The sequence below is a fragment of the Cyprinus carpio genome, chromosome B12 (genome assembly GCF_018340385.1).
Source record: "Cyprinus carpio isolate SPL01 chromosome B12, ASM1834038v1, whole genome shotgun sequence".
NCBI classification, from domain to species: Eukaryota; Metazoa; Chordata; class Actinopteri; order Cypriniformes; family Cyprinidae; genus Cyprinus; species Cyprinus carpio.
Window position 1 is genome coordinate 11007970 of NC_056608.1, and position 27469 is coordinate 11035438.

General features: G+C 35.9%; 1 protein-coding gene across 3 annotated transcripts; it reads left to right on the forward strand.

The window, feature by feature from the left end:
- Positions 1 to 469: 469 nt before the first annotated feature.
- On the forward strand, positions 470 to 26242 carry LOC109107301 (delphilin-like). 3 transcript variants are annotated; one of them, XM_042735326.1, is made up of 23 exons: positions 470 to 1033; positions 1689 to 1942; positions 2799 to 3131; positions 3212 to 3366; positions 8685 to 8954; positions 12272 to 12357; positions 13203 to 13272; positions 14415 to 14708; positions 16131 to 16282; positions 16363 to 16488; positions 17646 to 17728; positions 17827 to 17971; positions 19084 to 19397; positions 20212 to 20985; positions 21073 to 21160; positions 22838 to 22915; positions 23098 to 23294; positions 23382 to 23537; positions 23659 to 23745; positions 24076 to 24205; positions 24567 to 24685; positions 24801 to 24965; positions 25052 to 26242. In XM_042735326.1, exons 1-23 carry the CDS (start codon positions 949 to 951, stop codon positions 25121 to 25123), a joined length of 4233 nt encoding a protein of 1410 aa, XP_042591260.1. In that variant the 5' UTR covers positions 470 to 948; the 3' UTR covers positions 25124 to 26242. The 3 variants fall into 3 exon arrangements, with proteins under 3 accessions (XP_042591260.1, XP_042591261.1, XP_042591259.1); XM_042735325.1 differs by having other exon boundaries at positions 471 to 1033; positions 22826 to 22915; XM_042735327.1 differs by lacking the exons at positions 17646 to 17728; positions 17827 to 17971 and having other exon boundaries at positions 22826 to 22915.
- Positions 26243 to 27469: the final 1227 nt, after the last annotated feature.

Genomic DNA, 27469 nt, shown 5'->3' on the forward strand with positions numbered 1-27469 from the left:
TATATATATATATATATGTGATACCTAAGTTATTCTGTTTTTCTGTTGTATTGGTAAGTCGAGATGTTGATTGAGGAACAGTGTGTTTGGATATACAAGCATTAGCTCTAAATAATTCAGTTAGCCCTGTATAGCTTGTCTTTGCTTCAGTCTTTTACATAATACGTTTTACTGCTAGTTATACTGTTTCCCCATTCAGTTTGTAACCTTGAAAGTGAAACTGTGCTACACTTTGTCACGTGTTTATACTGTGGCTTGTTCATATTTATTATACTCCAGAAAAAAAAAATGCTTTCGAAGCTCCTGTTTGCACCTGAGCTGCATGTCAGCTCACTCAGTAAATCAATCCTTCCTCCCAAATTCCCCCTGGATGCATGACAGCATGTGTCCTGCCATGTGGCACGAGAGATCTCGAGATGCAGCATTTAATCTGTCTAATCCAGAGCAAGAGCTTTAATAGCACTGCTCCTGTTCAAAGATGTGTGACTGCGCTCTTCAGTGCATTCAGACGTTCTAATTATCCACCATCGTCCTGACAGATCCCCAAGCTGATACTGGGCTACTTTTTGTCCCTTGGAGAGACAGCTCGAAGAGAGAGTATGGGAAGGAGGTATTTATAGAGAAATGGGGCCTCACTTTACCCTTTTTGGAGAGAGAATCATCAAGGATCTGTGCTAGGTGTCCCAGTTTCTTGATTTGAGCTCTGCAGGCAGAACTAGCAAGACTCGCCAGAGATGCAGAGTCAACTCATCGACAACATCACTCTGGCACTCGATGCAGTGTCATTCTTTTTTTAAGTGGCAGTGCTCTGCATGCCACATGACGATGGGGGGCATTCGAAAGGCGTTTCCCCTGAAGCTTGGTGCGGTGCAGTAAGAGGATCTCATGGAAGACGTGGACCAGGCGTTTTGCTCTCCGAATTTTTGATACCTGTTGAATTACGACAAAATGAAGAAATTCCTCCAGAATAAGAAAGGGAGATACTCCTTACGGCAGAACAAGCCGGGTCCTCGATATCCGCCCAAAGATTTTTGTAAGTGTTTAGTGTTCAAGAAGTTTGTGTTTGTAGGATGATGATGATGATGATGACTTTCAGCAGCACATTTAAAGTCAGTTTAGGTGTGCATGGAGGCTAATGTTTTGATGAATGACCTTCTGTCAAACTACAGGCTTAGGCTTTCATGGACCTGCCCACAAACACAATATTTTACCAGACATTTAATTGGGAATGTTGATGTGTGAATGTTCTGGTTTTACTAGAAAGGACTTGCTGTGCTACAAACGTGAGTCTCATGTTGCTGATGCTGTATTCAGGCACATCTTTGCTCTGATATCGGATGATTTGGGAGCCTCTGTTCCTTTTTCAATGAGGTCAATGTTACTGGGAGGTCTAATGTGTCAGCTGAGACTCTGTATTTAGTGAAGGTTGTATGGCTCTCTTTATGTGACTGCATTACTGTGTCTTGTCAACTGACTTCACTTGACATATTTGAGCATCTAGGTGTATATATTTTAGGTGCTTGATATATTTTAGTGTCTGTTGTGAGCATGTGATGTCCAGGAAATTCCATTTTTCTCTGGAGGCTTGATCATTTTGCTGTGTGTATGTAGGTCTTGTTTACAACAGGCTGATTAAATATTTGAGCCTAGCTGCTCACATATCCTCTTATTTGCCATCTTTCTTACAGTCCTCACCATGCCAGCGTCCAACCAGGGCTGGCCAGAGGAGTTTGGCTTTCAGATAGGGGGGAATGGGCCCAGCTACATCCTGACTGTGGAGGAGGGAAGCAGTGCTCATCTGTCAGGATTGCAACCTGGAGACCAGGTCTTGGAGATTGAGGGCCAGAACGTTTCCAGTCTTAGTGCTCAAGAGGTCATTGCCCTTGCCCAATCACAACGAAACATCCCGCCCAGTATTGGAGTAGTTTCACGCATCCAGCAGGTGGGTCAAAGACATGACTTTTTTTTTTCTTTTCTGAATGTATTCATTTATTGATTGTAACATCAGGGTTATTATCCTTAACTAATATTTTGATTAATTAAAATAAAACTGGATGAAAACTGAATAAAATTACATGAAATACAAATATTAGATGAAAAATTTAAACAAAACGAAAATGAGAAATTGCTTTGGAAAGTCAAAGCACTGAAATTACAAACTGGAAATAAATGAAATGCACAACTGAACTGAACTAAAAACTTTAAAACATCTAATAGAAATGACAAAATCACAAAACAAACTTACTAAAAATTTACCTACAATTAAAATGAAACCTTAGAAATAAAAGCTAATTTAAACAAAAACAAAAATGTCAATACAAACTATAATATACAATTTATACATACATTGATTTAATTACACAAATGAAAACTTTGATATAAAATTTATTTTTAAATTTAACAAAAATGTTTATTTTATTATTACATTTATTTTATTTCATTGAAATAATGAAATTCTTGAAAAACAATTCACACACACACACACACACACACACACACACACACATATATATATATATTTGTTAATTTTTTTGACAAGACAAGTTTAATTTAGGCTGTAAAATGTCATGATGTCTGATTCTGCAAAAATCTAAATATTATTCATGAATTAATAATTCAAGATAAAAATATATAAATAAAAAAATCATTCTCTTGAAAATGTACCAATACTTCCCTTGAAAGATATATCAAAATCTATTTATAAAAGTTTTTCAAAACCCAACATTAATAAGAACTATTCATTCAGTTCTGTCCATTACAATATTTACAGTCTCTTGCATTTTATGCCCCACCTGCAGATGGATATCACTCCAGGCCCTGATGGTCGCTTTGGTTTCACTATCGTGGGAGACTGCCCCCTGCTCGTGGAGGACTGCTCCCCCTGCTCCCCAGCAGGTCGTAGTGGTCTCAGAGCTGGAGATTATGTCATGGAGGTGAATGGGATCCCAGTGAAGCACCATGAGATGGCAGCCGCTTTGATAAAGGCGTCTCAGGGCCGCACGCTGCGGCTTGGGGTGCTGTGCATGGGCAGTCGCCAGAAACGCAGCAGTGGGAGTCTAGAGGACTCTCAGAAAGACACAGATGGCATGCGTCAAGACCGCAAACACAAGGCTCTGGAGTTCAATAAGAGGGTGAGTTTATCTGACAATATTATGCTTTTTGAATTTATATGATGAAAAAGGGTGCCAAATCAGAATCATTCCTGTTTCAGGTTGAGGAGATTTTGAGGAATGAACCAGAGGTGAAAGAGAAACTGTTTGCTGTACTGAAACAGTTTGCTGCGGAGAGGAAGGTAGACTGGCTTGCTTCCGTTCTTCCTGACATCTTGACAACTGAAGAGCAGCAACAGCTCATCTCACACATCAGGTACCATGACAACCCCATCTGCCACCTACAGCTCATTAATTTTTAACCTCCTTCTCAGGGCCACTCTGACCCAGATGTTTTCTGCTACTGTACTGTTTTTAGCCGTGCAGAACAGTTTGAAGGCCACCAGAGGGCATCAGTTTAATGTAGGTTTTGCTAAATATAAGAATAGAACTTCAGTACATTCTTTGCTGTTTTTATTATTTATGATGCACATATGATTCACATATTTGCACACTTTAATTTCTCTGTGTTTGCTATAGAATTAAGCAGCGTGGCTTTCAGTATAAACTGGTATGACCTAATAAGGCCACTGATAGATGTGTCTCAATCTGGTGCTGCCATGTAAACTGATCATTTTCAATCCCTCAGATGTGCACTGGCACAGTTAATAGTGAAATTCCTTTTCCAGTCCAGCCTATGCCTTAATGCCAACTGGGTCAATAACATAAGATGACACTGGAAAGAGAATTTTAGTGTTGATCCTTTTGTCTGCTTCTCTTTGGGCACTGTCAAGCTGTTTGGCACATGATGCTTAGTCGGACAGTTTATGTGGAAAAACAAGCGAGGTGTTTAATATACTATAATGCACACTTATGTTCAAAAGTTTGGGTTCAGAAGTCAAAGGCTGCATTTATGTGATCAAAATATGATAAAAAAAACCCTAATATTGTGAAATATTATTTTGATATGAAATATTGTTAGTTTATTGAGGCTAAAATCATAGTTAATGGTTTGTTAATGACGAGAATTGGACCTTTAAAAAAAAGTGTGATCAAAAAAAAATCCAAACCACAAACTTTATAGTAAATAGTAGTGTATGGTATTGCCAAATATTGGTATAATAGATTCTGTCTAGTGAAGGTGTTCGATGTGCAAGAGAAATATACTGTATGTTACATGTTCACCTCGGGTGCATTTTGCAAGACAGCTTTCCTCAATTTAACAGAGAAAGAACACCATTAAGGTTATATATAGTGTTTAGTATTGTGTTTGCTAAATGGAGACAAGCTATTCCCTCAGCGCAGTAGGTGTTGTTCCTTTGTATTATGAGATAATAACCTTTGTCACTGTATAATCCTCTTTAGAGAGATATCTGGTGAAGGGTGGTGAATGGGGATGTCACCATGTGTTCAGCTGTGTGGGGATCCTGAGTTCCTTCGGATGTACTTTGTAATCCTAAATATGCTGTAGTTGAACTAGAATATATGACACATGGAACTTGTAGAAGGAAATTAACCATATTGAACTGTTGGTACTTAGTATAGTTAATCTTTTTTGATCTAGTACATTTGGATATTATCTAGGACAGATTTTGAGCCAGTCTGGGTAGATTTAGTTTGCATTGGCCTACTGGGAGATTAGCCAGTTTCCAATTCAGTTGAGATATGCTCTTTTAGTTGGCACTAAAGACGTATCTGGGCACAATCATCATCATTTCTAGAAAGACATTATTTAGGTTACATGGCAAGCCATGGCTGTTCAGTTTAAGGTGTGACTGTTTAGTTTGCCATCTTAAAGAAGTAATCACAAGCTTGTTGTTCTTATTCATTATTCAACAAGGATCTGAATGCTTTGAAGAGAGGATTTTTTTAATTTTTTTAATTTTTAATGTTTAGGATTTTTTTAAATGTTTTTTGAAGTTTCTAATGCTCGCCAAAGTAGCACTTAAAATCATAATCTTGTGAAATATTATTATAATTTCAAATAACTGTTTTATTTTTGAATATATTTTAAAATGTATTTTATTCCCGTGATGGTAAAACAGAATTTCAGTGTCAGTGTCCCATGATCCTTCTGAAATCATTCTAATATGCAGGTTTGGTGCTAACTTTTCTATCAACATTGAAAACAGTTTTGCTGCTAAATGCTTCTGTGAAATCTGATACATTTTGTTTTAGAATTCTTTGATAAATAGAAAATTCAAAAGAATATTTAAAGCATTTATATGAGACATTTTAGAAATTTTTTGTAAGATTTAAATGGTTTTACTGTCACTTTTGATCAATTTAGTGCATTCATACCGATTCAAAGTTTTTTTTAATTTATTTATTTCTTCAAACATTTGAATGGTAGTGTAAGCCTAATGCATTTTTCATGTACATTTACACACACACATACACACACATACACACACATATATATATATATATATATATATATACACACAACAGATAACATATTTACAGCATACAGTAGCTTGTATCATATAACCTGTCCTGCCCAATTAAACATATGAATTGGTAAAATAATATCACTGGTCTCATTTAATTTTCACTATATATATATATATATATATATATATATATATATATATATATATGAATCAGTCTCACTATATTAGGTACTTGTCTCAGTTTCTGCCAACACTTAATCTCACTCTTTCTCTCTTTGTGAATCTCATGGATTTTCTGCTCATTATTCACGGCTGATCTTCTGCAGGTCAGTGTGAGAGGCAGCAGTCTCTAGACAATTGTAGTCAATGGCTCTTGATGGCTCAGAGGCTGTTAAATTCACTAGTTTGGTCTGAAAAATGACTAAATGTAAATGTAAATGTTAATGTAAATTACGTCCCTCTGGGTTAAAGTGACACTCATTTTTCTGAATATATCTCTTAAGTAGCCACTTCACTTTCTTCTGTTCTGAGTCATGATAAACTAAAAGATGAGTTGCTTTGGGTAAACTTTAATATTATTAATTGTGGAATATGTCTCTTCAATTTACAGTATTTAACTAAGAAAATCATTGTGATTTGATTTGTTGATTCATTTTGTCTCTGTTATAAGATTGTTTAGCATGTCGAAGATTTTAACTTGTCATGTATGAAAGGTTTGTGAGCAGACTGTTTGTGTTCTGTTGCTGCTAAAACAGGCATGTTGTGTCAGTTATACAGTGATATTTTAGAGATGAACAACTGTTCACAATTTTGGGGGTCAGCAGGATTTTTGAAATGTTTTCGAATAAACTGGCTTATATGCTCACCAAGGTTGCATTTATTTCTCAAAAATAAAGTAAAACCACTATTATCGTGAAATATTATTACAATTTCAAATAACTAATAAAAAATAATTAAACCATTTTAAAATGTAAATTATTCCTGTGATGGCCAAGCTGAATTTTCAGCAGCATTAATCTAGTTTTCACATGATCCTTCAGTTAAACAATCAATTAAGTTATTTTAATAATAATAATAATAATAATAAAACTTACTGATCGTAAGCTTTTGAATGTTAGATTCCATGGCTTTTTTATATTTTTTTTTTTTTGGTTTATCTGCACTAGTTTGGTGATTCATATTTTCCCCTTTTATTCTGTCCACAAATAAACAGCTATATAAATAATTTTGAATTAAATATTATGGTGAACTAAAAAAGTAATTAATAAAAACATCATTGTGTTTTGCAATGGTGCCATCAAAGTGTGTAATTAAAATATCAAAACAGAGCAACTCATATGAACCTTTCCTCAAAATTTCCCATCCAAGTGTTTTTTTTTTTTCTCAAAAACAAATAGGCAAAGCATGGTACCATCTGACCTCCTCAAATGAATTTCACATTACAAATGCAAATATAGTCTGGCAATGGTAGTTCCATCCACATTTTCTGAAAAGCACAATAAATGTTAATGTGATGTGGTGTACAGTATGCTGTCATTATAATACTGGCAGTAGTGCTTCAGTAAGCTAAGGTTTGTACTCTAGTGGCCTCTTAGGGTGCTTAATTCTTAATTTTATTCTTGTCTGCTGTCTGGAACTGCTGCCATTAATGCAGCGTTTGGCCACTCAGTTAAGTCACTCTCTCTCTCTCTCTGTGCCTCCATAATAATGTGAACCTGAGGCAACTCTGCACTCTAGAATTGTCTAATGGTGTGGTTTTGGCAATACTGTCATCCAGGCAATGGGGTGAGAAAAATGATATTTTGAAACTGTATAATTTTATATCATATTTCCAGGTTACGATTATAAAGTATCTGTGTGCATGGTGTCTGTGTCCTTCAGAATGATAGAGACTGAAATCAAGAAAACAAAAGTATATGTTTTTCTTAAAGGAATGGTTCACCCAAAAATGTTTATGCTGCCTCTTGTCTTTCCAAACCTTTATATTTAAAAATGTCTGTGTTTGTAAATGATGACAAAAAAGCACTATAGATAGTCCCCTTTCTGTGCCTAACTCTGATATGTTTAGTATTAAAATAATGTCTGATCTATGGAAAAGAAAATTAGTTACATTCAGTTTGTGTTCATAATCCTTTAGCCTGATTACAGTCTGTCAGTGACAATAAGAGAATTACAAATATCAGGAGAATTAATGCCGTGACTCAGAAAATGAATGTGCTTTTTGTTTGAGAAACACATGGAATTATTTTAAATGCTAATGTCAGTACATCACCTTCAGAGAACAAAGCAGACAGAATTGCATTGACGTTACACTTGTCGAGGTTACTGAGGTTACATTTGCTGAGGTTTTTTTACTTGGGGTCTTTTTCTGGTTCCCTGGTGGGTGGCATAACAGGCTTTTCCATATCCACCAACATTGCATAAATGTGACAAACGTGGCCTTATTTTTATTCAGAATCCCATAAAGGTGAAGCTATCAGAGTTAAAATTTAATTTTTCTCCTCTCTGCCAAATGTTTTTCTCAAACGTTTTTGTCTAGCCATTTTTCCCACTTCAAATCTCACTGAATTCAGTGTGCGCTGAATCTTTTCAATTATATTTCAAATGTCATGCTATGAGTTTTGAATTTGCTCTCTTGCATATGAGATTTGATGTTGTTCCCAGAGAGCATGGAACATCAGGAACAGCAAAAAGAGAATGAGGAAAGAGAGAGAGGGAGACAGCGAGTGAAAGAGAGAGAGAGAGAGAGAGAGAGAGAGAGAGAGAGAGAGAGGCGGTAGTGTGATGTACTCCCACACCTTTGCTATTGCTGTATTCTGGTATCTGTACCAGAGCTTCTGGAGTGGGATTTTCAGATGAAGACAGCACTCAGAGAGGCTGCTACATGTTCGAGTTCCTCACAGCTTCCATGAAATATCAGGATTGCCTTCATTACTTGGCTCTCTTTGAGTTTTTTTTTTATTTTTATCTCTGCCATCCTTTCCTGTTTTCATTGATTTTGAAGTGTCACAGTGATCCTGAATGAGCACAGTGGACTCAGATCTGAAGCTCCTTCACTTTGGGTCGTGATAGAAACCATTAGATGGGAAAACTGACTGGCTGAGCTGAACTAGCAACCTTTAAAACGTCTTTATAATAATGGCTCCTTGTTGCTGATTTAGACCTTTTTTCTCTGTTGCCTTGCTGTGACCATGTTTGCCAGGATCTTCATTCCCAAGAAGCATCGGCAGCGTTTTGACGAGGCCGTTTCTCAGAGTCTCCTCAACCGCATGTGCCGTAGCAAGAGCCTTGGCGACCCCCAAAACAGGCTCCGCCGAAGCCGAAGTCAAGACCACCATGAGCGCACGCAAGGCTCGAAACGAGCCAGTTCTGTGCCAAGAGATACCGGCGATGACCCGTCCCAACCTGAGCGTGGCCTTAGGAAGAGCACCACCATGATTCCCAGGCACTATGTCACTGGAGCTAACCAGAGGTACGTATCGCACACCTCTTTCATAGGTGTTCCTTTTCCATGTCCTGTTATTTCTGATAAAATGAGCGTTTTAATCCTTCATACTGGTTTGAAAGGACAGTTTTATCCCAAAACACGGCAGGGAGCCTCCTCAAATGCTTAGAACACTGTGTGATATGTGGGATACTTTGTGTGTGGGTGGGTGAGAGTTGTGTTTGTTTCTGTGCCTCATGCTTTCCCTACTTACACACACACACACACACACATGCATGTACTGGCCATATCACAAGCATTTTTTCATATTGTGATCTACTAATTGGTTGTTTTAAAATTCGGGATATATAATCAGCTTATCACACTATTTTAATCATTAAAATCACAACCTAAAAGGAAGATTGCCATCATATCATATTCAAGCCATGAAGCTTTTTATTGAAATTTGAGCTAGAACAGAAGCAGATCCTTTTGTCGTCTGGTTTAAAATAATACTGCTTTCTATATGAAGTCATTACAATCTGTCAATATTCTTTATTTGTGAACTGAAGATGATATCTAAAATATTAACAGAGAAGTATCACACAGAGTGTTTAGGTTATTAAATACTACAGTAAGAGTTGATATGATGTGCTGATACCCTGTAGACCGTATCCCTCGTCTCATAACCTGCTGCTCTTCAATAAATAATGCTTCCTTGGCTCAGTCCTTATGTAATCTCTATTCAGAGTTCTTATGTCTTTGTTTATCTGTCATCCCCTTTCTAATCCGCCATCACTGTTTGGTTCTGGTGGCCCATCTTATATAAAATGGCACTGCGACAAGAAGCGAATGTTTCTACTGCTTTCCCTTGTCTCTGTTTACTCAGCGGTTCCAGTGTGGCCTTGAGGTGTTGCCACAGCAACCACTAAGGCTAGCTATACACTAATGATATGTCATAGGTTTTCTCAAAGAAGCAGGGAAATCTTAAATCTCCTTCTTAAATAGCTCTTCGAGTGGTGCTTCAGTATATTTGTCTGTTTGGTTTAGGATGAATCATAAGTTGGGATAAATTAATATTCGTATGTTCGGCCTTTGAAATGCATTGGTCATATAGTGTAAACATATTGGTTAATATTTTACTCATTGAGGAGATGTGTACTATTATTTTGCATATTGTTTGACTGGTGCATTATAAAACTCTTGAAATATCCCATAAAGACTTATTGGAAGGAATAGGTTGGCCATTTCAAAGGACATGAATATATCAGAGACTTGGGCCAGTAGCAACCAACCATGACACGTTAGCAACACCCTAACAACCATTTAGTTCACCATAACAACTGCTCTTTTGACTTAAGCCAGTAAACAACCACACAGAACACCCTAGAATTAGCAAAGCAACACAATTTGCTATAAGTTTGATTGCTTAATTGCTGTTAATAGTGTTAATCGTCTGTTTGTTTACATCTTTTATTGATTTTTCTGAACATTTCTGTCGTATGCACATAAACTGACAGTCATCACTGATAAGCTACTACTAAATATTGTAGAAACTTAATTTTCTGTAAAGTTGCTTTGCAATGATTTGTATCGTAAAAAGCGCTATACAAATAAACTTGAATTGAATTGAATTTAACAATGACAACTGTTTTGACCCGGGCCAGTAGATAACCACTAGGGGTGTAACGGATCAAGTTAATCATGGTTTGATTTGTGTCACAGTTTTAGAGTCACGGTTTTGGTGTGGTTCGGTATGTGCAATGTTTAGGGAAGAGCACTATACTGTCAAACAAAAGTAAATAAAAGAAAAACAAAAAATTTAAATACAAGCCACAGTACAAATAAATACAACAGTGTACAATAAACAGCACTTTTAGGTAGGTCTAACATTAGGTTTTAGGTACAGAAATTGAATAATCAAATGTAAAATAACATTGCATATTTGTCAGTATAAATTCAAGATTAATCCTTATTAAGTTACAAAAGCTATTCAGTCAGGAACAGTGAGTGTCACTTTAAGACAACGCACAGATCCAGTATACTGAAACTGTACGTTCAACCGACTATGTTTGCTAGGATACTTACCAAGATGGGCATGTTGAGATAATTTTTGTGTGTATTTGTCCATTCAAGCACAAGACTTGAAAACAAACTCATCTGCACGTTCTGAGATGTGGGTTCAAGCACTTTGGATGCGTGCGAATTCTCCTTCATGTCTTCGGGCTCTTTAATATTTAAACTGGCAAGGCTTAAATGAGTTTAGTTTAAAAACAGATAGCAACATGTGCTATCAGACTTTGTTGCAGCCTAGAATTAAACTGCTGGTTTTGTCTGGCCAGAGGAGAATGGCACACTACTTCAACACACTATTCCCCTGTTTAATACTGTAAAGCTGCTTTGACACAATCTGCATTGTAATAAACGCTATATAAATAATGGTGACTTGACTTGACCATTCAGGTCTCACCTGCGCATGCGTACTATAAACACCCGGGTAATGATGGCATAAATGACTGGTCATATTTAAGCATACGGCACTCGCACTGAAAAAGTGTAACTGGTTTGTACACATTTTTTTTTCATTGCTGTCATTATAATATATTAGGAAGCCAGAATGCATATCCATTGACAAACACGCATTAGCTTTATTATTATTTAAAGATTTGTGCCATTTTTGCCTTTATTATGATAGGACAGATCAGAGCTGACAGGTAGCAAAGTGGGAGAGGGATAGGGGAGGGATTGATAAAGGTCTCTAAAGGTCGGGATTCGAACTCGGGAAGCCATAGCGCAATGGCGGCATGCTGTCCTCAAAGCTATCGGCGCTGACATGTGTTGTTATTTTTAACAAACCATATTATAGATGCATTGTCAGATTTAAGTTGAACCTCCTTGAAAGTTTGTGCCGAACCGTATGGTGGAGAACAGTATGGTTAAATTTTCTACCAAGAACTGTTACACCCCTACTAGCAACTGCCTAGAACACCCAAGCAAAGCAGGAGCAACCACCCAGATTGCAAAGTAACACCATGACAACTTTTTGACCTGGGCCACTAAGTAAACACCCAGAACACCCCAGCAAAGCCCTAGCAACCACCAAGAACACCCTAGAAACAGCAATGCAACACCATGGCAACTGCTACTTTGATATGAGCCAGTAAGCAACCACACAGAACACTTTAGCAACATGCAAAAAATCACTCAGAATGCCTTAGCAGCTGCGTAGATTACACTGTGTCAGTTAGTTTTTTGTAATTTTCTTAAATTTTGAATTTTGAATGTAAGTATTGAGTATTGTGTGAGTATTTAACACCTACAGTCAGTCAGTACAGTCAGTAATGCCTCTCTTGCTTCCTCCGCAGAACCATCCGTGTGTATAGGGGGAAGAAGAGTTTTGGGTTTACTCTGAGAGGTCACGCTCCTGTGTGGATCGACTCAGTAATGCCAGGTGCGTATGAATGATTGTGACGTCTACCCATAAGCACTTGCAACCTTTCATTATTAATGCATAAAGTGAAAAAAACACTGACTCTCAGGTGATTCAGGCTTTTCTTTTTCTGAGCATTTCTGATCTGACCCAGAATTATACATCCTGCCACCTAGCATACAGATCTACTACTAGAAATTAATTTTTACTGTCATATTTTTGCCACCAGCCATTGATCAAGTAAAGATGCTCTCCTTATATAAATCGCCATCTTCCAGGACACGGCTGTGTTTTGTTACTTTGTTAGAATTTGTGCCACGTTGAGGGTCATTTCGCTGTAGGCTACAGAGGCGGCTGTAATAAAAGGCACATGGAAAGCACAGCTGGGGTCAGTGGTTTGTTTTCAAGGGGAATGGAGTGTTTTTTTTTTTTTTTTGGTGCATTGTGAAAAAGGAAGGAGTGGGCTGTTGTACTAATGTGCAAGCTTTGGGTACATTTGTATTGAAGTCTGCATGATTGTATGTTCTGAGTGGAGAGAGGGTGGTAAGTGTGTGAGTGTCTGTATGACGATATTCGCCCACTGCAGGCCTGTGCTGATGCTAGTTAACACTGACTCAGCCGCCTGTGTGGGGCTGCTTAGAAAAACAAGTAGGAGTCTAGCATCGTGATGAAAAAACATATTACATTCCCTTTCAGGCCTACAACGGGGTATCTTGTAGTGTTTTACTAACAACCGATCACAAAGGACAGCAATATTACACATCAACACAGTTCACTGAAAGATTGTCTGTGGCTTTGGGTGTCTTATTCACTGCAAGTGTCTGAGGTTTCATTCTCAGTCCCAAACCCATGTTTTCCTATTACAGGTAGTCCAGCCGAGGCGTGTGGCCTTAAAACAGGAGACCGCATATTGTTCCTCAATGGCCTAGACATGAGGTGTGTTTAATTTTGTTATGCTATGATGATGCTTTAAAAGTTGCACAAAAAGTTGCAACTTGTCTAAGAATACACAATTTAAATTCAAAAGATTTCTATTTTTTTTTAAATGCTGCTCTTTAATATTTTCTATTCATCAAAGAATCATAAAAGAAAAAGTTTTCACAAAAATATTAAGCAACAAAACTGTTTTCGAAATTGACAATAATAAAAAATTTGTTTCTTGAGCACCAAATTAGCATATTAGAAAGTTTTCTGAAGGTTTCTGTGACACTAAAGACTGAAGTAATAGCTGCTGAAAATTAAGCTTTACCGTCACAGGAATAAATGGCTTTTTAAAATACATTAAAATATATTATATATTATTATTAATTAATTTAAATATTTCAATTTATTACAGTTTTTTTTCCCTGTATTTTGATTAAATAAATGCAGACTTCTTTCAAAAGCAATAAAAATCTTCCTGAACCTTAACTTTTGAAGTACAGTGTGACTACTGCCAAATAGATTTAACTCAAATGTGCCATTTAAATAGTGTTTTAACTAAATCATTTCAATTGATTTGGCTTGAACACAAATTAAACATTACTGTGGCCAGTGTGCTAGTGGGTGGGAAGATTTTTTATTTATTTATTAATATGTATTTTTAATTTGTTATTTTGTGTTTTATTTAGGAAAGACCTAAAAGTGACTTTTTAGTACTTTGTGTGCCTGTTCTATGATGATTTGAATTATTACAAGAGTTGACAATGTGGTGATGAGTTCAAATGCTAATTGGGTTGGAAACAAGCCATTTTTAGTTTCATTATTCATATTATGCATTTATATTATTCTGCTGCTCCTTAACAAACCACTAGCTTTCATATTTTGTTTGTTTAGGCCTAAATGTAAATCAGTTTCCTGCGGCCATGATTTAGCTGATTCTTGGCTATGTAGTTAATCTTAAGAGCACAGCAATTTACTTCATACTGCCTCCGGGGGACTGACAAGCATAGAATTATGTCAATGAAAAATTCCCACCAACTGTACATTTATTTATAAGTGTTATTTAAGAAAACATCCAATTTGATTTTGTCCTTTTTGTCCTATATTATATTACTGTATATTTTATTACACATTAATTATATTCTATGAATATTTAGGAACTGCTCCCATGAGAAGGTGGTGTCCATGCTGCAGGGCAGTGGGGCCATGCCCACTCTAGTGGTGGAAGAGGGTCCCGTAGATTATTCGCTCTCGGATTCCGAGCCGGAGGAGACCCCCACCATCCCGCGCTCGCGCTCACCAGCCCTCAGCTCCCTGCAGTGGGTGGCCGAGATCCTGCCTCCCAGCATCCGCGTGCACGGCCGTACCTTCAGCCAGCAGCTTGAACACCTCCTCACCCTGCAAGAAAGATATACCATCTGCAAAGCTCTGGAGACCTTCTTCCAGCACAGGTCTGGTCAAAATTCATCATGGCTGAGTGGGAGCAGACACATGACTTAGTGTTATATTACATGAGGTTGGCAGTACTGAGATTAAATACTGTCTTATCAAACAAAAATGAGTTGTGTGTGTGGCTCCCAGCATGCTTGTAATTAGTGATTTGATTTGGGGGTCTTAGTTGTTTGGGTCTCAACTTCAACTGTAACAACAAAAACAACAAAAACAAATTTAAATGTTGGTGAAGGCTCTTTTGCTCACGAAGGCTGCATTTATTCGATGTAATATATATATCTATATATATAATATATCTATATATATATATATATATATGGCATCACTGAATTTTTAGCATTCATTACGTCAGTCTTCAGTGTTACATGATCCATCAGAAATCATTCTAATATGCTGCACATTTCTTTCTATTATCAATGCTGAAAACAGTTTTTGCTGCTTAATTTTTTTTTTTTTTTTATATTTTCTGTAAGAAGTGATACACTGCCATTTAAAAGTTTATGGTAAATAAAAAGAAAAAAAGAAAAAGCAATACTTTTAGGCCACAAGGAAAAATTTAATTGATCAAAAGTGACAGTAAAGACATTTATACATTTACAAATAATTTCTATAATTTTCAAATAAATGCTGTTCTTATCATCAAAGAATCTTGAAAAAATGGATCATGGTTTCCTCAAAAATATTAAGCAGCAAATAATAATAATACCATTGGTAATAATAAGAATCATTGTTGATAATTGAGTACCAATAATAATAATTGAGATCCAAAATCAGCCTATATCAGAATAATTTCTGAAGGATGATGTGATACTCAAGACTGGAGTAATGGCTGCTGAAAATTCAGCTTTGCCATCACAGGAATAAATTACATTTCAAAATATATTCAAATAGAAAACGGTTATGTTAAATTGTAACAAGATTTCACAATATTACTATTTTTCTGTCTTTTTAATCGGATAAATGCAACCTTCGTGAGCATAAGAGACTTGTTTCAAAAGCATCAAAACATTGTAATTATTCCAAAGTGCATTTCTTTTAATTAAAGATATAATTGTATTTTATAGTCATGACTTAAGTGACCAATGCAGTGTTTGACAAAAAACATACAAGTTAGAAATGTGTAAGCCAATTATAGGCAACAGAGCTAATTAACACTTAGACTGTAACCATCCTGCCATATGATTACAAATATCCTAGCATACTGTTCCCACAGCGAGGGATTTGCTGCCACTTGGCAGCAGCAAGGCAAATATGAAAAGCATTCAAAAATAGCTTCAGCCTCAAGCACAAATAGATACTCACAATCAAGAACAATCTGTGGGTTCTTCCAAATTTAATAAATAACGCTCCCTAGTGCAACTGCTTGCTGAGAGAGCAGCCCAATTATTTCTAAAATGGCTCCCTCTGTTGCATGTAAACAGGAATGTGGACACACTCATTGTAGATGTGTTTCCTGTGCTGGACACTCCAGCCAAGCAGCTGATTTGGCAGTTCATTTACCAGCTGCTGACCTACGAGGAACAGGAACACTGCAAGAGCAAGATCGCCCGCTTCCTGGGCTACAAGAGTGCAGGTTAGCTGTGGGTTTACTGTGTGAACGTCAGGGGTTTTCTGTCCTGAGTGCATTCTGACTGTGCATGTTTATTACCGCAGAACCAGAGGTAGGTCCAGAAAGCCACAGACGGAGCAGCTCCATGCGAGTGTCAGGTACCTCTCACAAAAACACTGTGAGAGAGAGAAGCTCAGACGACTGCATTATCGGCACTCACCTGGGAATGGGTATGACATTTTCCCTTATCAGTGTTTTGGATTTAGAAAAAAAAGCAGGGTCCAAAATGAACTTTTTCCACACTGAACATATAAATACATGAAAATGTATAATATAATATAATACTAATATAATATATATAATATAATATAATATAATATAATATATATATATATATAATATATTAATATAATATAATATAATATAATATAATATAATATAATATAATATTTTTACTTAATGTAAATATACACTATACATTTTAAAGTTTTGGGGGTTTTGCTAAGATTGTTTTCATATTTTTGAAATAAAGTCTCGTGCTCACCAAGTTTGCATTTATTTTTAAAGTTTTGGGGGTTTTGCTAATATATATATATATATATATATATATATATATATATATATATAATCAAAAAAAAAAAAAAAAAAATTTAAAATTGATAATTTATATTGTAATTTTTTTTAAATTTATTATTGTAATGGCAAATATTATTTTTAACAACCATTAGTCTATAGTCTTCAGTATCATTCTTGTAATGGCAAATATAATTTTTTTTTAACATAGTTTGATTATCAATGTTGAAATGACTTGTGTTGCTTAACTAAATTCATGTTTGTGATATTTTGTGAATATTTTTTTATACTTTTTTTCAGGAATCTTTGGTCAATAGAAAGTTCAAAAGAACATTTAAAATACCTTGATGTTTATTTTAAAAAATCATTTAAAAAAACCTTTTTTTTTTTGGATCCTATACTAATTACTTGCCGTTTAATAAAATCAATCTATTACTCTTATTTGATGCTTCATACTTCATTTTGGATCCTGCTCATAGTATGATGTAGAACTGATATAGGTCAATAAGTTTATATAGAATACCGTTTATGCTATGCATTGCTCCATCGTAACATTGTTTCAGAAAGCCATGCCATTCTGTCCCTCTTTGGGGTAAACGAGCAGTCAGAACTGTTCTCAGCCATGTTTATGATTCACCAGCATCTATTAGGCTAAAGCTATAGACTGCTTGCAATCGCTGTGCGCCTCTCAGCCAGCTACCGCCGAAACCCACTGCTGAAGCTGACTGCCCTCAGTCTCTTTATAGCTCCTGAAGGGCAAGCAGCTTTCTGTGCACATGCTCTGTTTCTGGACCGCACTCTCTCTGTGTCTCAGGAACATTCACTGACCCTGTGACTCCAGAGGAAAGACAGTGTGGGGATGGGACTTCCTTCCCAGAGTCCCCAGATCTCAGCCAAGTGGGTACCATTTACTGCTCATCCGCAATTCATTGCACTGTCATCACGGCTGTTATGAAATCATGCATAGTCTCATCTAACCACGCCCCAACCCGTAGATGTCAGGAGTGTACACGGAGCTTGAGAACATGTTTCCGGGGAAGAGCGACCAGTCTCTCCAGAGTCACTCCTCACCCAGGGCTGTCGGCATGGGCCACGCTGAGAACAATACATACACTCAGTCTTTCACACACAGTAACGCAGGTATTCTGAGTTTGTTCTGACATCCACAATTGACACATGTTGCCTCCAAAAAAATAATAATAAAAAAAATGGCTGTGCGGGACCTGTGTGACAAATTTACACTAAATGTGCTTTCTTATGTAAATAATTTAAGATAGAAAACAGGGGTTTTCAAACTAGCCACAAGGGGTTAAATAGGTTTTATTTTTCTTTGAGAGTTAAAAGAATTACAAAATATTTTTGGAGGGCTTTTAAAGTTAACACACTAACTGAAGATATTAATTAAATCTGTTTTATACATAATTTTGGTAACACTTTATAATAAGGTTACATTTAGTAACATTACTTAACTACATTACATGAAAAATGAAAAATACTTCTAAAGCATTTAATAATCTTAGTTAACATTAATTTCAACAAAATCTGAATTAAAAAAATCTATTAAGATTAGTTAATGAACCTGAGCTAATTTGAACTAACTAGATGTAATTTATCAACTAACATTAAAAAAAAGATTAATAAATACTGTAATTTTGTTAGTTAGGGAGTGCATTAATGAGTATTAACTAACACTTTATTGTAAAGTGTTACCATAATTTCTTTAACATTATTACTGTTTTTATCTTTACTTAAATTATTATTATTACTATTTATTTATTTGTTTATTGACATAGCTTTTACACAGCATTTATTTATAGATAATAGCTTTTAAGAGTAAGATATTAACAAGAATCTAATTTGGATATTATAAATTGGCAGAAAAATGGATTTGGATAAATATTTGCTGTGCAAATGATTATACAAAAAAATTAATTTAATTGTAAATGTTTCTCTTTAGATTTGGATGATACCTTAAAAGTGGGTGTGCTCTCCAATTCAATTAAAATATTTAACAAATAATATTGTAATGGTTTTGTTTTGCAATGACAATATATAAGCAAATTATTTTTTATGTCCTTAGAATTATGGCCATGGCATCAACAAGTTTGAAAATCCCTAGTTTAATGTATTAGCATGTTATAGTTCTTTATCTTGATCAGTTTAAAACTTTTTAGAACATTTAGAACAATACTATCTCTGACAAGTATTCCTGTGTAGTTTAAATGTTCCTCGTGATTTTGTTCATTTTGCAGGGAACCGTAAGTCAGGCCTCTCTCTTTCATGGACTGAATCCTTTCCTGGCCCTCAGTTTGAGCCGTACCAGCAGACTGTTGCTTCTCCAGACAGTGTGGACTCTAATCCTTATGTTAGTTTAGACAGCCCCCCTGCCTCCCCTCTGCCTTCTGATGAACCCAGTCCTCTGCCCCAGCGCAGGAAGCTCTTCACCTTCTCACGTCCACCTCGCAGCCGAGACACCGACAAATTCCTGGATGCTCTGAGCGAGCAGCTGGGACACCGGGTCAATATCGTGGATGACTTTAAGGGAGGGGAGAATGACTATGAGGAGGTTTGTGTCAGATACAGATAGACGTTACTATAGCCTGGTCAATTAAATATCACAAAATTGTAATATTAAAATATTCATAAAGAGTTATTTATTTGTATAAATTATACAAAGAATTATCATTTTATTTTTTATTTTTTTCTACCCATCCTCCAAAAAACTTGTTTTATGGAGGGTTTCCTTTATTTTATTTTATTTTATTTTATTTTATTTTATTTTATTTTATTTTATTTTATTTTATTTTATTTTATTTTATCCTCCATCAATTTTCCAAACCTCTTGTCCAATGTAAGGTCACATTTCTTTTGTTAGTTGTTTGTTTATTTGTTTGTTTACCATCTATCAATTCTTTACATTTAATGTATGTTTATTTATTTGATATTTTGCATCTATCCATTCTTTAAATGCTTTTCATATGTAAGGTCACATTTTTATTTTATTTTATGTTTTTCTTCCATCCACTTTCCAAACTTCTTGTCCAATGTAAGGTCAGATTTGATTTGATTTGATTATTTTTCCCCAAATCTCTTGTCCAATGTAAGGTCACATTTCTTATGTTATTTATTTATTTATTTTCCATTTATCCATTCTTTAAATGTAATTTATTTATTTGAAATTTTGCATCTGTCTATTCTTTAAACACTTTTCATATGTAAGGTCACATTTTATTTTATTTTATTATTATTATTTTATTTATTTATTTGTTTTTTTATTTTTTAAATTTTAGTTTATTTTAGTTTAGTAGGAGCATTATATACATTTTTGTACCATACAATGCTGTTTTTTTAAGCCTTAATTGTTTTTGTGACACTGGCAGATGAGTTTCCAGGATGAGCAGGAAGTGAACATGCTGCCTCACGAGTTAAGCAGTGCCAGCAGTGAAGACCACAGCAGCAGCGATGACTCCACCTCAGTCTCCTACTCCTCAGGCTCTGACCACATCCCTCCTCCCCCACAGAGTCCTCCGCCTCCGCCACCTCCCATCCAGTTCACCGACCCGCCCTCGCCCCATCCCCTCACCCCAGAGCACTTGCCCCAGCCTCCCCCAGCCTTCCAGCACCACCCCATCATAGCTCCGCCCCCACCTCCACCTCGCCCCTTCCTCAATAACCGCCCCTCGTTGCACAAGGTGCTCCCCACCAGTGAGGAGCTCAGGGCCCAGCACACCCATCCCCGACGCTCCTCTCCCCAGCCTAGCGCTCCACCCATTCTACAGCTGCACCAACCGAAGGCTCACCCCATCTTACAGTCATCCCCGCGCACCTCCCCTCAACCCCCTCACGCAACCACACAACACACTCACCTACGACATCCCACCCAGTCCATCTACCACAGCCAGCAGACCTCTGCTCCCAGAACCTCCCCTAACCTGACCAAACAAAAGAGCCTCCATTCCCAGCCTTCCCAACAAAGCTATGATGGTACGCTCTCAACCAAGGTTCCCCCACCACCGCCACCTCCTTTACCCCCACCTTGTGATCCTCCACCTTTGCCAAAAGCCAGCCCGAAAGCCTCTGACAACAACCACATGAGCGTGAAGAGACTGCGCTGGGAGCAGGTGGAGAACTCTGAAGGAACTATCTGGGGACAGGTTGGTTAGTGATACATAACAACCACAGTGCGCCTCAGAACCATGTTGAAGTGATATGTTATTAAGTACAGATTACCTGTTTTCTAGCTTGGAGATGATCCTGATTATCATAAACTCAGTGACATGGTCAAGTACCTGGATCTGGATCTATACTTCGGCACACAGAGGAATTCCAGTACGTTCTCTATTTTGTTATAACTGCTTCAGTGTATTATTGCATGTGTATATCATCATCATCCCCTTTTCATACAGTGCTGTGAAAGAGTGTTTTTGCCCCATCTGATTTTCTGTGTTTTTACACTGAATGTCTTCAGATCATCAAATACGAAGAATTTCAAAAATCAAAACCCTATATGAACAAAAAACACAACAACATATATCTTTCATATATTTAAATGCTTCCTGTATTGAAGTGTTTTAGATCCTGGCAAAGGATTTTTTTTTATTTTTTTTGAATTTAAGAAATTAATTATTATGTAGTAATTGAATGCATTATGTAAATAATTAAATAATTAAATATTTATAAAAAATAATAATTAAATTTATTATTACACTACCATTCAAAAATGCTAAAAATAATTGTTTTATATTAAATATTTATAAAAAATAATAATTAAATTAGCTATTACACTACCATTCAAAAATGCTAAAAATAAATGTTATTTATTCCTATGATGGCCAAGTTGAAATTTCACACCTTCAGATATCATTCTAATAATTTTTTGGTATTATTATCAATGTAGAAAACAGTCGTGCTTCTTTGTATTTCTTTGTAACATTATACATGTCTTTACTTTCACATTTTGTTTAATGCATTAGTGCTGAAAATTAGTGTATATTAGTGTAATAATTAGTATAATAAGTAATGATGTCAAACGATTAATCGGGATTAATCGCATCCAAAATAAAAGTTTTTGTTTACATAATGTATGTGTATGTACTGTGTATATTTATTATGTATATGTTAATACACACACATGCATGTATATATTTAAGAAAACTAAGTTATGTGTATATATAAAAAATATTTATATATGATATACTTTACATTTATATAAATATATACATGTAAATATTTTCAAAATATATGCTGTATGTGTGTCTTTATATATACATAATAAATAAACAAAGTACACACACATATATTATGTAAACAAAAACATTTATTTTGGATGCGATTAATCGCGATTAATTATTTGACAGCACTAATAATAAGTATTAATTTCTTTATAATAATTAAATTAGCTATTACACTACCATTCAAAAATGCTAAAAATAATTGTTTTATAAAAACAAAACAAATTGGTAACACTTTGGTGTTTATTAATACTTATAAAGCACATATTCTGCATGATTATATTCCACATCCGTAATCCTACCCAATACCTAAACTTAAAGGCAAATTAGGAGTTAATTGAGGCAAAAGTCATATTTAATGGTTTGTTAATAGCGAGAATTTGACCTTAAAATAAAATGTGACCCCAAACTTTTGATGGTAATGTATTGTATAAGTATGTAATGACACTAGAAATTCAGACGGAGGCAAAGACTTTTTAGGAACACAATATCTCAACATTGTCTGTATATTGCTGTCTTCATCCACATGTGGCATCCGTTTTGTAGCTTGTCATTTTGATGGTAAAAATGAATGCAATTACCTTGTCTATTTTTGTACTTTTCAGCTCATCTCTCATGGAGAGCTACTGTATGTCTGTCTCCAATCCCATCATTCTCATCCAGTTACTGGCATCTTACAGCCTCTTTTCAGTCTCATACAGTATATTGTCTTCACTACTGGTGCGAGGAGAGCTCATCCTTACACTGTTATTAAATGTGTCAGTCTCTCTTCCAGAGCCCACTTTCCTGCCCGAGAACTTTAAAAAGAAAGACGTGGTCGAGATTCTCTCCCATAAAAAGGCCTACAACGCCTGTGAGTATGAGTAGGGTTGGGTTGAAGTGCTCTGGGTTGAGTCAGGTTTGTGTGTGACGTAGATGTGTAGGAGTAGGTTAAAGAGGTGCTGTAGGTATTTGCTGCTGTAGCAACTGTGTGGGAATTTTCTCAATGAGAAGGTTAAGAATCCATGTCTCATCACATCTGGCTGCCCTGTTCAGCTATCCTCATAGCGCATCTGAAGCTGTCCCCGAAGGAGCTGCGAGAAATCCTCATGACCATGAGCACCGAGCGTCTGGAACCCGCACACATTAAACAACTGTTGCTTTATGCTCCTGATGACGAGGAGGTCAAACAGTTCCAGCATTACGACCAGGACCCGGCCAAACTTAGCGAGCCTGACCAGTTTGTCCGACAGGTGCTGTTGAGTTCCTACTGTTGAGTTCCAGCTGTTCTGTTCTCATTCATGTAAATATTAATGGATTCTTGTGGGCTTGTTCTACAGATGCTTCTAGTTCCTGAGTATAAAACCAGACTGAGGAGTCTTCTTTTTAAGACCACTGTGCAGGAGAAAACCGAAGAAATGAGAGGCGCATATGAATGCATATATAAAGCATCATTAGAGCTTAAAAACAGCAAGAGGTTGGCCAAGATCCTGGAGGTAACACTTCATTCAGCAGATAGGACTGAATACTAAACGTTATATCTTTTAGAAACCTTGATGTTTTCAGAGCCATATTTGCTCTTTATTTAAATATTATTCTTACTTTTTGTGTTTTTAGTTTGTTTTAGCAATGGGAAATTATCTGAATAATGGTCAACCCAAGACGAATAAAACAACAGGATTCAAAATTAATTTTCTTACTGAGGTATGTGTGCAATAATTACAGACAAAACATTGCAATGTTTTGGTAACACTTTCTCACTATGAACTAGTTGCTTATTAGCACGCCTGTTATTAACATACTGCTTGTTTATTAAAGCACATATACTGCATGACCATATTCTACATCCCTAATCCTACCCAATACCTAAACTTAACTAGACCTTACTAACTCTTAATAAGCAACAAATGAGGAGTTTATTGAGGCAAAAGTCGTACTTAATGGTCTGTTAATAGCCTTAAAATAAAGTGTGACCAATGTTAAGCGTCCATATTTTTTATGTTTGTCCTAATAATGGATTCAAATACTCCTCAGCTGAACACAACAAAAACAGTTGATGGAAAGTCGACGTTTCTCCATATTCTTGCCAAATCATTATGCCAACACTTCCCAGAACTCATCGACTTCGCCAGGGACCTCATAACAGTGCCACTAGCTGCCAAAGGTAAGGTGTCAGTCAGAACAACTTCCTGTTAGATATTTGTATATACACCTCTGTTCAGAAGTTTGGGGTCGGTAAGAATTTGCACGTTTTCTAAATAAGTCACCAAGTCTGCATTTAGTTGATCAAAAATACAGTATACATTATACATTATAAATGTAATTACTATCACATTTGATCAATTGAATGCATCGTTGCTGAATACATTTCTTTAAAAGAACGTTTGACCAATGTTGGAAAGTCATTCCTAATATAGTTTTTTTTTTTACTGTTTAAATAGAAACACAGACATAAAATTTGCAACTATGTCAATGCAATGTATTGATGAATGATTGCTGTTCCTGTATTTTCCTCGCAAATTCAGTCAATCAGAGGACCATTACTGCTGAGCTCAGTGACCTTCACTCCACCATCCAAGACATAAGAACTGCCTGTGTGAAAATCCCAGCTACCGCAGAGGATCGCTTCGCATCGGTTATGAGTGTATCCACCAATCTACAGCCTTTTCTGAATGAGTTTGTTAGTGAAAAGTACAACTATCCTGTGAGAACATATTGAACTTTTGTTCCAGTGCATCAGTCCTTAACTCTGATATTAGAGCTTTCTGGAAAACTGTCATCCAGCTGTGCAGTCCCTAGACTCCTTGCAGCAAAGAGCAATGGATGAGTTTCATAAAGTGGCCTCCTACTTTGGAGAAGACAGTAAGGCCACGACCACAGAATCCTTCTTTGGCATCTTCGCTGAATTTATCTCCAAATTTGAGGCGAGTTACTTAAATGCTGCCATTTTCACAGATGTAATTACTATAAAAGTTGTGAAGTAAGAGTTTGCTGATTTTGCATTCAACAGAGAGCACTGAGTGAGACGCAAGGAACAGAAAACCCCAGAAGCCCCCGAATAGCCTCGCCGCTGGCATGGTGAAACCAACAGCATCTGCTGTTTCTAACCCAGAACGCCCATGTGCCAATAAAAACAGGGAACTTGATAGCATGAAGGGAACTGAACCTTACTTTAAATGTCTTAGATTGATTCAAAATATCTTTAGAATAAAAAAAAAAACATATATATTTTATACAGAACTTCAGTGAGAAAGTGTATTAATATAGCCTAATAATAATAATAATTTTGTCTTGAGATTTCCAGCTGCTAGAGAATGTAACAGGAACATGAACACTTCAGGTGAAGAGGATTGATGGTATTTTTGATGGCATATTTTGGTACTGAGGTACTCATCCTCGAGCCAAATGTATTTTAACAAACACACACACACACACACACACAAAAAGTTAAAAACAAAAGAAAAAAAGTTTCAGATGAGTTTTAAATTCTTCACAGTATTAGTGTTTATTGTTGTACTCCGTTGTGATACGCCGATACTATAGCAGAACAAGAGTGCACCCTTCATAACTATTTTCCAAATCAATGATCATTTGTATTTTATTGCAATATTAGTTGTACAACTGATCGGTGGTTTCAACCTGCATGAGAATCTGTGGTAGGTTTAACATCATGAAATTGATTTTCAACTATGAAAAGAAGATGCAAAAGCTTCACATTATTAAATGGCAGAAGGGTACACATATCATCTGTGTTCTTTTAAAACGAGTATGTAGCTTGTCCGACTTTTTTTAGGTACTGTTGTTTAAGATAACCCAATGCATTTCTTCCTGACTTCTTCTGTTCTTGAACAAATGCATGATCTTCCTTATTGCCTGTTTTTGTCATTTCTGTGTATTTTTCTTGTCAGAACCAATCAACGAGGAGAAAACCTACAATTTGCATTTGCATGTAGCAGAGTATTTCTATTTATGTAATGTATTCCTGTTTTGATTGTTTCTGTATCGATTTGTTATATTGAATATGTTTTACCAAATTAATTAGTTGCAAATTAATATTTGTGTACAAATTGTTGGCGTGACTAACCTAGTGTTTTCCTGAGCAGTTCTATATCGGCTTCAATATCGAAGGGCCACATATTGCTGCTTTTTAATCAGATTCGTTTTAATTCGTTTTGCCTGAATAAATACGCTTTTGCGGAAATTCATCTCTGTGAAGTTATTTCGTACTGAACTGTATTTACGGTTACAGTTAACAACAGTTTTGTATCTTCTAATCCTGTCAGATTGTAAAGGTTTTTTTTTTATTGAAATTTTTTTCAGTGCACTCTCCATATCCACTTTGAATGTTCTTGTTACTAGGCAACACTATGAGTGCTTCAAATACCAAAGATCTTAGATGTTTGTATACAGAGTGAGAGGATACAGGAAAATGACTAATAATAAACCCTTGCCTGCCTCTTTATTAAGAAACTTAACCCAATTACACAAACACACACAAAATAATTTAATGAGACAAAACAGCAGAGTATAAGGCTAAATTCTGTCTTTATAAATACAATGATATAAATACAATGATACAATTTAGAATGAAATCTGGTTTATAGCAGTACTTTACACCAAGGAGCTCAAAGATCAGAATGAGGAGAAAATCCAAAAGCAACTAACCGAAATGAATGCATGAATTATTAATATCTGTGAGACTGGATTCTCGTTGGCCGATTGGGATTATTCACTACATAACTGACTAGTATCCTCATTGATGTCCCAAAGCGGTGCTGCTTGTTTTTCACTATGGTTTCTTTCTTCACATATAAAATAAAAATAGTTATTTTGTAAGTTGTCCTGTAGCAAAATAATGAAAAGTCAGTTGGTCCCTTCATGCTGTATATGAGTAAAGAAGATGCAAAATTCTGATAAATGTAATTTCACACAATGACAGCTTACACTCAGTGTGCAAAAAGACTAGAATAGGTTGTTAAATTAATGAGCATACAACAATTTGTGAAGTTTGAGAACAACAATTTGTGAAGTTTTAAGTCGATGGGGTTTATTTGTAGCAATAGCCAAAAATACATTGTATGAGTCAAAATGATTGATTTTTCTTTTCTGCCAAAAATCATTAGGACATTAAGTAAAGATCATGTTCTATTAAGATATTTTGTAAATTTCCTACTGCAAATATATCAAAACTTAATCTTTGATTAGTAATATGCCTTGCTAAGAACTTCATTTGGACAACCTTAAAGACAATTTTCTCTTTTTGTTTTTGCACCCTCAGATTCCAGATTTTCAAATAGCTGTATCTCAACCAAATATTGTCCTATCCTAACAATACATCAATGGAAATCTTATTTATTCAGCTTTCAGATGATGCATAAATCTAAATTTAGAAAAAATTGACCCTTATGACTGTTTTGTGGTCCAGGGT

What these genes read in the sequence shown, in the direction of transcription:
- LOC109107301 (XM_042735325.1), top strand. Translation starts at nt 949, where the DNA reads ATGAAGAAATTCCTCCAGAATAAGAAAGGGAGATACTCCTTACGGCAG. An exon ending in CGGCACTCACCTGGGAATGG is followed by an intron (nt 16,489 to 17,645) that starts GTATGACATTTT and finishes TCTGTGTCTCAG; the next exon opens with GAACATTCACTGACCCTGTG. An exon ending in TTTCACACACAGTAACGCAG is followed by an intron (nt 17,972 to 19,083) that starts GTATTCTGAGTT and finishes TTCATTTTGCAG; the next exon opens with GGAACCGTAAGTCAGGCCTC.